The sequence below is a fragment of the Ostrinia furnacalis genome, unplaced genomic scaffold, assembly GCF_004193835.3.
Source record: "Ostrinia furnacalis isolate ACB-3 unplaced genomic scaffold, ASM419383v2 OfSCF1146, whole genome shotgun sequence".
Taxonomy (NCBI): domain Eukaryota; kingdom Metazoa; phylum Arthropoda; class Insecta; order Lepidoptera; family Crambidae; genus Ostrinia; species Ostrinia furnacalis.
This window is the reverse complement of record NW_021131385.1, coordinates 75,512-86,568: the sequence shown is the minus strand read 5'-3', so window position 1 is coordinate 86,568 and position 11,057 is coordinate 75,512. Positions and strand designations below refer to the sequence as shown.

At 35.9% G+C, this 11,057-nt stretch overlaps 2 protein-coding genes across 2 annotated transcripts; both read right to left on the bottom strand.

The window, feature by feature from the left end:
• Positions 1-2,807: 2,807 nt before the first annotated feature.
• Positions 2,808-3,817, bottom strand: LOC114351481 (cuticle protein CP14.6-like). The gene is made up of 3 exons (XM_028302720.1): positions 3,754-3,817; positions 3,553-3,668; positions 2,808-3,313 (listed from the first exon to the last, which is right to left on the bottom strand). The coding sequence occupies exons 1-3, from the start codon at positions 3,760-3,762 to the stop codon at positions 3,088-3,090; spliced, it is 351 nt and encodes a 116-aa protein (XP_028158521.1). The 5' UTR covers positions 3,763-3,817; the 3' UTR covers positions 2,808-3,087.
• Positions 3,818-8,099: 4,282 nt separating this feature from the next.
• LOC114351474 (uncharacterized) lies at positions 8,100-10,830 on the bottom strand. Its single transcript, XM_028302715.1, has 5 exons — positions 10,798-10,830; positions 10,667-10,713; positions 10,155-10,236; positions 9,780-9,884; positions 8,100-8,255 (listed from the first exon to the last, which is right to left on the bottom strand). The coding sequence occupies exons 1-5, from the start codon at positions 10,828-10,830 to the stop codon at positions 8,100-8,102; spliced, it is 423 nt and encodes a 140-aa protein (XP_028158516.1).
• Between the last annotated feature and the right edge of the window lie 227 nt (positions 10,831-11,057).

The following is an 11,057-nucleotide window of genomic DNA, read 5'->3' as shown; positions in this document are numbered from 1 at the left end:
GGTGCTTAGAATTTCGTCGATAATTTTAATTTACATATTATGCAATTAGAAAAACCATGAAAAGCTTATGGTACCTAACTGCATTAAAATGCACATGCAAATTAATCATTCCAACCAGCTTTTTATATTTGTGTTATAAAAGTTAAAAATAAATCAGACCAATGTGAGTCGAGCTTGCGTACCGACGTACCGAGGGTTCCATGTAAACTTGTTGGCATAGGGCTAATTAATTGTCTAACACAGTGATTGAGTCTCGAATATTTTTCCCGTTTTTCGATCATGATTTCCCAAAATTTAAATGCTGTAATTAGTGCCTTTGAAGTGTAATTGAACATTTATTTTATACCAAATAAATAAATATTAATAATAATTACGTGTTTTAATATTATCGTTCACACGAACGTCCCGTTTTCAGGGTCCCGCAAAAACCGATCCGTTTGAATTTGTTCGAATTTCAAACACACATAAAGTGAGTTCTCACGACAGTCCAGTTTTGTGGAATCCAGTTATGCAATTAAAATATAGAGACACGGGTCTCAGCGCGACATCTATAATATCTATAAAAGCGAAAGGTCACTGATTGACTGACTCACTCATCACGAAATCTCAGAAACTACAAGTGCTAGAAGTCTCAAATTTTACATAGGGGCTCCTTTAAACGACGAACGTATTTGCTCACTAAGACGGGATTTTGCAAAATTTAACCCCTAAGGGGGTAAAACGGGATACACGCGTACGAAGTCGCGGGCGGCCGCTAAATCTTTTTTTTTTTATAAATGTCGCTCATTATTATTATGTACTCGCCCGTAGACCCGTGTATCTCTATTTCAGTTGAAATGGAACGCGAAAGTTTATAAAAACAGTGATACAGTTCTCTACAACTGATACTTTTAACGTTTTCTCCTATTTCTAACCGTTAAAGAAATATTGGACAACTAGCGGCCGCCCGTGACTTCGTACGCGTGGATCCTGTTTCACCCCCTTAGGGGTGGAGTTTCATAAAATAATTTCTTAGCGGATGCCTACGTCATAAGATCTACCTGCATGCCAAATTTCAGCCCGATCCATTCAGTGATTTGGGCTGTGCGTTGATAGATCACTATGTCAGTCGGTCACCTTTGAGTTATATTACAGGGTGTCCCAAAAAGTAATGTCAAGCCGAAGCCCATGTATGTTCCAAGATTTTTGATAGTTTTCGAGTTATGATTGTTTTAAATTTCTGTGCTTAGGCACTTTTTTGGTCACTGTGGCGCGAATAGTCAAGTTACATACCTGATTTTTCAATTATTATTAGATGAATAGTATGCCTAGCTGATTCCGATGTATTTACATCCATAACACGAATGTAAACTAAAATCCTGTATGTTGTACAAAAAATCATAATTCGAAAACTATCAAAAGTCACGGTGATTTGAGTAGCCCTAGTGTAGCTCTACCTCTGGGCTTCGGCTTGACACAACTTTTTGGGACACACTGTATATTTAGATGTCATTTATGCACCCTTTTTTCTTCTTTTTTTAAGTGATCCCGGTGGTTCAGGAGCCTTAATTTTTAAAATATTATTGTGAAAACATATACGCAAGTTATGTCGTTGGTTTCAGCCACCCACTTCAAAATGGTAAAGTTAAGAATACATTGACTGGACCAGTTTTTGGGTTTCCGAAAAGTTTTACGCATGTCAACTGCCTGTGAACGTCTAAGTTGTTTAGTTAATTTGTGAAGATCGCTCAATTCCCTTTGTAAGACCCTTCGTAATTTCCAGTGAATTGTATAATATTGGCATTGTGGGATTTGTCTGCTGATGATATTATTGACGAGGAATGATCTGGTGACAACTCGCCAGTTTCGAGACTGATGACATTACTGCCACATCTGGAACCCATGACACATCCTAATCACGTCATCTGCACCGCGGAGCAAGTTCTGTTGATTATAAGTTTTTATTCTTCGGGAGAATATCAAATATCGGTAGCAGATAATTCGTTTCAGTCGGTAATGATGTCAGCTAAGTACTTATCTAGTCCTGCGCGGTTGCTGGTGTTTACAAATAGCCCTGAATAATGTACAATTCTTATATATTCTTTATAAAAGGCTGAAGGTGGACCTAAATACCTGGACATTTTCTCGTGGAGTGCCCCCGCCAAGACGAGCCGAGCGAATCGCTAAGGCACTACGCACTTTTTTTTTAAACGCATAGTACTTAGTTCTTTTCAAACCTCATAAATTGGGCTTAGATTATACCAGGTAAAGAAAATATTCAGGATATAGTAATAGACTTAAATACACGGTTTCGTCCCTGACTCACTGATAAAATCATTGCTTGCCCGTTTTGTTCTTACAGGACTATAGTGTAAGAGAAAAGAAAATAATAAACACAATATATTAATATATTATTTAATAATTTTTCACCTTACGGCCATGTGATGATAGCGAAATGGCCGTGTCACATTGACTAAGGTAGAGTTTGTTTATTTAGGAGTTATAGATGCAGGGCGTGTAGAGTTAGGAGCGTGGCTCTATATGAGATGTCATAACTTTTTCACAATGCAAACGATTATGATTATGTTGATATCATTTTGGCAACATTTTTCATGAAAATGTGTTTGGTAAGTTACGCTTTAACATGATTTTCAAAGAAACGTATAATAAGTTAGCATTCCTCATTATGCGTTTAGAAGAATAATGCCCGTTTTTACCATCAATCCCTAATTTTTAAGTGACCCGTATGAAAACAAAAATCCTGTTATTTGTTGCCATACTAGGGGTCACTTAAAAATTAGGGATTGATGTTGAAAACGGGCATAAGCGTCTGAAAGGGTTATAGGCGTCCCCCAAGTAGTAAGTATTAAAATTATCCAGCCAAGTAGTCATTTTCTTGTATCTAATGCGTAATCGAAAGTTTTTTGTGCTAGCAGCGGTACAGTTCGTGTAGGATCTCTCATGAATTCGTAAGTAAAGAAAATAGAAAGTCTTTTAAATAAACGTATAATTAATTATTCTAATGAATCAGTATATAAATATTATATACACATTCATTAATTTGTACTATTTACATGATGGCGTTACTGCCAAAGTTGAGGTATTGATTTAACCAACGAGAGAGGCGATGACGCCGGCCGGGACGGCGCCTCCAGGGCCTTGCTCGATGGTGGGTTGGAAGCCGTTCTCATCAGCAATGTAAGACACTATGTACGTCACTCCATCAGGGCCCACCCACGCGTACTGGCCCTGCACGGAGATAGCTTCATTTTCTGTTCCTTGGTTCTTCAGCTGACCTTGTTCTTGATGCTTGCTTCCATCTGACAGCTCCCATCTGCAAATAATACAACAATTAGAATCATCCCCGTGTTGAGCACTTCCAAGTTACAAACTAGTGTTACACCTAGTTGTTGCAATTCACGAATACGAGTGAGCTTTACATAATATGTGGTGGCTCGCTACTGTTCGTTTTTCAAAAGTTTTGATAGACATTACAATATCATGTGCATGTACACGTACACACACAAGTAAAGCTCACTCGCCTTCGTGAGTTGCCAGAACTATTGTTCTTACGCAAAGTTGTAAGCGTCCGGGCTGCCATTGTTCAGCTCATATCGGACGACCTGAACATCCTGTGGGTATTGCTGGGGAGCGGCGAGAGCAGCCGCGACCAAGGCGAAGACCACGAACTGAAACAAAACCAGCAATCTTAACACCGTTCCACATCCACAAAACACTGGGCACAAGCACTTCACTGTTCACTTGTTTACTGACCAATTTCATTTTTATTTTTGGTTCCAGCTTACGACTATCTTCTCGAAAGAGCACTTAGTTTATGTGATGATTACGTATCTTCGCGGTTGTCTTATATATTTCTTGTAATATGGTTACAACACAGTGGTTGGGCTCGCGAGCCTCTTCGTTGCGGTACCCGCAGACCCCACTGCATCTGCTTACGGTAAGTGAACGTAAAGATTTCACACAAACACTATTCAAGTGTTTGCAAGCATCTAAATTGATACCTGGCAAATTATTCTAAATAATTTAATCGAAATACAAATGTCAATGATAAATGGATTACAAAAGGTAACAATTATGTTTTCTTCACAGACTTCATTATTAAGCACGAATGCGATGAATAATAGTTATTTATTGTGCACTTATGACATTGTTTATTACGAAATACGAGTAGTAAAACAATTTCAAGCGTATCTGAACTTCGATGAAAGCGTAGAATGCATGTAACATAATCTTACACATAAGCTCACATCATGAACGATCATGAATGATGATGACGAAGTTACAACAAAACGAATGATGGCGGTACATCTTTTGTGCAATATGCTTAATATCTGATAGCAAGTGATATACGAGTACTGTAATATTTTGCAATAAATTTAGCGTTACGTGTACTTTCTTTGCACAGCTTAGACATTGATAGGGTGGAGCGATTGCTGACAAAGGCTGTTTAAGTTACAATATATCCATTGTTTACTGTTAAATACTAATAATATAAACATGTTTAAATATTGATGTTATCATGGTACCTATCTAGTTTTGGTGCAACTTTACTAAGTATAATAATCTATAAATGTCTCCTTGTACCTGTATACTTCTATTTTACTTAATGATGATAGCAAGCTGCTCCTGTTCATCTTGCGAATGCCAATTGTGATAAAATACGTAATTAAGAGCAGTCTTGATTACCAATCTCCCTTAGATTAGGGGGATCTTCAAGATTATGTAAGTAAGTATTTAGATATCCACATTCTTATAAGGTTATGGGAACGCCAAACATTTTGGCTGACCAGTTCAGCGTTTTGTGCATACTTACCTAATTTAATAGCATCAAGTTATTAGGAAGACGATGCATTATTATTTGAAGTAGTTCTTATTTGCATAATGTTAAAGTATGTTATTCATAAAAACACACTTGTTATAATGATAATGCAGCACTAACCGCGAACTCAACATTCATGCGTAAAGGTCAAGGCTTCACATTTTGCGCTGGATTATTTTGTGTCCAATTGATTACTGATGAGTGTCTAAGTTGAGAATGTTCTCACAGAAACGTCAGATGTAATAAGACAATAAGCGCATATCTTTCAGTGTACACAGTAAGGTCTAACTTAATTAGACGGTTTGATCTTAATCTTTATTAGTCGAAATTTCGTCAAAACGTTGCATAAAACATACCTATAGTCAATTGATATTTCGTATGAAAAATAAAAACAACAGTTCATGCAAACATCTATCAGTTCTACCACGTTCTAACAAAAATCATAAGTTACTCTAAGGCTTAGTTGCACCACTCAAATTTGACCGTAACTATGACGATAACCGGTGTTTTTTGTATGGAGTTTAACAGTTATGTGACGTTTATCTTAAAGTAAGATGGTGCAACCCAGCCTAAGTAGTTGGACGTATCATGCACACTTCAGTAAATCGGAATCGTCAACAGGCAACCGACATTATGGAACATACCAATTATGGTAACTGGAATCTTGGTTACAAGCCATGAGCTTTGCTATAATAATAAGAAGATTCTACTTTTCATTCTGGACAAATTTTCCCCTCTAAAAGGCTCAAGCTGAAGTCCTGTATTAAGTACAATTAATATGGAGAAAGCGCGACTGCACTAGTACTTTATGAGTACCTACTGCAGATTGACGTCGACTAAGCAGTGGTCACAAGCGTCATAATAAACAGAGACCCGTAATTCTTTATTTTAATTGACACTTGTTTTGTTTGGTTAGAAACTGGTTGTCGAAATGAAAATGTCAATTATGTCATCGATGATGAGCATTGTAACTTGGACCGCTGCAAGATGGTTGCTGGGTAGATAAGGTTTTCTTATTTCGTAGCATTACAAAATTCGTGAATACATTAGATTTATAGCCACAATAGCTGGTTGCAGCTCCGTTCCCAACTGGCCGCCTTACGTCATGAGGTAGACCGACGACGCGCGCTTCTGACCTATGACTCCTATCGCTTTCCTTGCGACCACTATTTTTGGGTCAATCATTGAAAGCATTCACGAGCTGATGTTAGACGTCCTACTTTAAATATATGAATATTAATTGTATACTATAACCAGTACAAGGTTATCGTGTGACATAACTTTATGTCAGCACAATAGATAACACCAGATTTTCAGTTATGTAACATTTGTTGTGATTTTCAATGATTTCTCGATTCAAGAGAAGAGCCTCGACGGTATCAACGCTGGTGTTGTTGAAATTTTAATTAATAAAGAAAAAGCTTTAATTGTTTTGTAAAGCTTTGATGATAATTTCTCCTACTCAAAAAATTTTCAACAATAATCTCAAACGAGTACCTTATGAAGATAAGGTCCAATCGGTCTACGAGATGGACTTAGGTGGCAAATTCGATCTTCACAAAATGAACTTAGTATTCATTTAACTGTTTGTTTTGTATTATTTGCAATAAAAGCTCCTATGTTATGCATTCTTTAACATGTTATTTCCGAACAGATAGGTAATAATAGTAAAATAAAATAGATTTTGGTAATATCAATAGGACCTTTCCATAAGAATGTAATATCAATAAGAATTGATTGCTAGCCTATAATAATGGAGCCACTGGTCAACCGTAAATAATACATAAAGGTGTGTTTACATTGCTACATGGCCTGTATTTTATATGATAATGCGTAGAGTTCGGGGCAAGCAGATCTTGAGGCATGAAGAAAACACTGCCTTCCCCTTAAAATGGTTCACCTCTACATGCATATAGTTCTTGCATTGCAACTCACGAAGGTGAGTGAGTTTTACTTCTGGGTGTTCGTATATATGTTACGGTCAAAGTGATAAATGTGAAAATTATGAATAATCGCCGGTTATTATGAATAATTACCGCATGATTTGGTAAATGTGATTAATATGAGGTCATCTAAGTGTGTATAAAACTAAATAGGCGGCTTAGGGGTGGCCCAAGTTCCACCCCCGCCGCACCTTTTAACCTATTTTTCACTTTAAATCAAAACATTATGTTATAGGCATCATGGAAAAGTAATATTATGCAAGAAACATTCCAAACTCNTATATTAATATATGATATCAAAACGTTCAAAAATTGGCTGTACACGAGCACGTACACAAGATGTTGTTCTCTTTTAGGAAATTTGTTAGTACTAAGGTTGAATTATTAAATAATCACTGTTAAATGTGATTAATTTATCACTTTTACCGCGACTGTCGGTAATTATTCATAATAACCGGTTATTATTAATAATTTTCAATTTATCACATTAACCGTAACATATACATGCACATAACGATAGTGTAGTCTGTCAAAACGTTTGAAAATCGAACAGTAGCCAGCCACCACACATGTAAAGCTCACTCGCCTTCGTGAATTGCATCAACTACTTAGACGATATTTTTAATCTTTTAGTGTTAAAATGCAGGGGACTCCGTCAAAGCATCTGATGCCCTTCCAATGAGCCAAAATGCCACCACTGACCTAAAAACTGGTAGCGCCCATGGGTTTAATTCCAGATTGTTATCCATCTTCATGCCATGTATGTGAATGCACCATAACCATAATAGACCTAGGATAGACACTTCACTTTGTTTCAGTGCATTCAAAGTTACTTTATTGGCCATGGGAAACACAGAATCGAATCTTAACGTGATTGCTATCCAAGATCAGATATGGCTGTAGATATTCGACTACGTATCCGGGAGAAACTTGCAGCATCGTATGGACCCATTTTAGGTTATGTAATGTCTATTGTTGTAATGCATCGATTAGGCGTAAACGATACGTGTGACTGTCATCACTTACGAGTTACGATAAATGCCCATCGATCAGAAATGGTTTCTCGGAAACGAATTTGATTGAACCTTTTTTATATTGAAAGAAAAAAGAAAAAATATTTATTTGGTACTAGGTAAATGATACACTTGAGATTACCGATATTTTAAAATAACGTTGGTAGAATCATTGGATTATGCTAAAGCAATATCTGTTCAATCAACACATTTACCGATATGATTTTGTAGGTATCTGCTGTCGTTTGAAGGTTCACAAAAAAAGTTCTACTCATATAATTATATTATGAGTCCCTACAAAAACATTTATGGTTCACATTTAATTTAAAACGAAGCAACGACCCTGTCAAGCTCATCTTCCGTGAAGCAAAGCAGCATGAAGCAGTAGACTCTACGGCGGTCGACGTGGCTCTCCTGTTTTGAAGTCATATAGTAGTTGTCTTCATCCGGCGAGTGCCGGTCCAAATCTATTTTACAAAGCTGTAACAAAGACAACAAATATGTAGGACCTACCTAGATGAGAGCGTGGGACGACCTCATAAAGGTATTAGGAAGGCGCTGGATGGAGGCCGCTACCAACCGGGCGATGTCGCAATTATTGAGGGAGGCATAATAAAATTATTACTATGTTCAGCAGTGGACGTCCTGTTTTTTTTTTCCGGATTTTAGGTGATAAATAAAAGTGTAGGTAATAAGTATGTAGTAATGAATCCCTACTGTCATAAAACTACGGGTTGATAATTCTTTTATCAACACAATATTTATTTAAAAAAGCAAGTAGGTCATCAAATCCATTATTAATATAGTGAATTTAATAAAACTTTTCAGTTAAACATTAAGAGATATGCTACTATGCTATGCTGTCTCTTGATATTTAACTCAAAATACACTTTAATTTGTTACCAACAAGGTGGTGGAGTACATATTGTGTTTTTTCTAAAATAATAATAAGTGAAATGATAATGGTAATTAAAATGGCGATCTGTGGCGTTAAAGAGCGCATTATTAACCTTTAATTTAAAGTACCGGAACCACCAAAATGTCAATATGGCGACATTTAATTCAACAAGATCAGGTTGACAATAGACTGGATTATATTATGTGTTATGAATTGGCAGAATTCCTTTAAATATTATTGAGACGACAAAATTCACTGCTAAACGAATATTTGATGAATGAAGGATAGCTGGCTAAGAATTCCCGATGGCATTAAGTTCGCCTTAAGTAACAATTTTGAAAAAACAAACAAACTAGTATATGATTACATTATTGAAATGATTATCCCAAAGTTGAAAAATACTATAACAATTTCTAGAGGTGACTGAACCTCTCAGGCTCATTAATCTAATGATCTAACTAATACATGGTCACGACATCACAACGATGTAAACACAGCGGTGTCTTATGCAGTTGTAATACGTGCCATTTCGCAACAAAAATTTACAATCTAAAGTGCTATCAATAGGCCAGTTTCCTAAAAAAAAATATTTTAGTCCGTCAATTACATTATCAAAATATATTGGACATGTGTATTTTTATTTGGCAATCAAACGAGTAATTACGAAGTTATGATGCGTTGAAGTTCCGCGTGACGTTGTGCTTCACTTTTAGGCACGCCTTGACGTCACGGGCCTCTTCTTTTACGCGCTTTATTACTTTCAATTTTCATAAGTTTTTTCGAGTATTTTTTTTAAGAGTTAACCGACGGACTAATTCAAACTCTTGGTTCAGGAAACATCCCTATTGTATTTGTAGAGAGCACAACATCAAAACAAGCTTTCGCTAAGTCTCACTTTGTGACATGAGGTGTACGATTTCTAACCACAATTATAGGGAACGGTGTGTGACGTCAATAAACCAATATCGTTATAACTAGCCATTATTAACTTCAAGTTAGTGACAACCTTTAACTAGCTGATGACACGGGCCATCCAATTAAAATAATTATAGTGTAATCGTGGCGAAACTTTAGTATGTTGAAACTAATAATGAGTTAGTCGTTACCTTTTTTTGACCATCTTCATAGCATTCCAACTCTTCAAAGTGGCTGTTCAGTTGGGCTTTTGGATACTTAAAATACCTTTTCAGTTCGTTATATCGCCCTAAATGCTGAAAGTTTGATATATTTTATTTAAAAGTTTATTATATTAGTTTTATATAAAAGTAACGTCAAATCTAGTTTAAGATTTTACTAAGTTTGTTATACATATAAGAAGTAACGTGAAACGTCAGTTTAAGATTTAGGCTGTTGCTTGCACCACCTAACTTTAACGGTGACTAATAACTATAACGTGAACCAGTGCTTTTTGTATGGAGTTTGACAGATTTTTTACGTTTGTCAAAGCTAAAGTAAGATGGAGCAACCCAGTAATTACACACTTCTGGATCCAATGAACCACTTCGCCGTACTGTATCCTGGGGGAATTCTCTTGGAAAAATTCGTCTTAGTTCAACATCTTCGCTGAAAATTTGTAAATATAATATTTGGTTTTTATTTTATTAGTGTTTTTATGTTATACCAATTACAACTGACGATAAATGCTCAGGAGAAATACGCAAACCATTGTAACCAAATTGCCAGCATNACCTTAATAAAACTTAATTGATGTATTTGTTACAGTCAAAACTCATAATCGGTCAATATCACTTTTGACTGATAGGTAAAATTTTAAATCAAGCGAAAGCACTTTTGACCGTTTTTTTTTTCAGTTAAAAGTGGTTTTGACTAACGCCTTGGTCAAAACACTTTTGACTGGAAAAATCAGTCAAAAGTCTTAATGATTATGGGAATCGGTCAAAACCACTTGACTGATTTTTGCAGTCAATAGTGGTTTTGACTGATTATGAGTTTTGACTGCAACATATTTATAGAGAATGTCAGCATCACCCACTATGTGTAAATTACGCCAGCGGCTCTTTCAATTATGCTTTGAAGGACCTAAAATTGCGTGATAGATTAGTGAATGAAATGTGGACAAAATAACCTTTTCAAATAAAGTATTTCAAAAACATTCTTACTCACAAGATATGACAAAACACACACGTTTTTCAACATATTAAAATTTAACTTTTGTTTTGTAAGTTTTTTTTTCTCCAAACCGCAACTGAGTTTGAAGCGTAAAATATAAACTAGGTAGCTCCATTTTATTATTTACAATGTAATAAAAGGAAACAAGAAATGTTAGGGTTGCCGTTTCACGTCGTAATTGAATAAGTAAGACCACAGTATATTATTATGAGCTAAGACTTAGGATTGATTCTAGCACTTCAATATAATATACT

Excerpts from the sequence above, each read along its gene's own strand:
- LOC114351481 (XM_028302720.1), bottom strand. Across the intron at positions 3,314-3,552 it reads CCGGACGCTTACAACTTTGC|ATGGGAGCTGTCAGATGGAA; the intron begins GTAAGAACAATA and ends TATTATTTGCAG.
- LOC114351474 (XM_028302715.1), bottom strand. The coding sequence starts at position 10,830 with ATGTTGAAAAACGTGTGTGTTTTGTCATATCTT. Across the intron at positions 10,237-10,666 it reads GCTGGCGTAATTTACACATA|CGAAGATGTTGAACTAAGAC; the intron begins GTGGGTGATGCT and ends ACAAATTTTCAG. Across the intron at positions 8,256-9,779 it reads ATGAAGATGGTCAAAAAAAG|CTTTGTAAAATAGATTTGGA; the intron begins GTAACGACTAAC and ends TCTTTGTTACAG.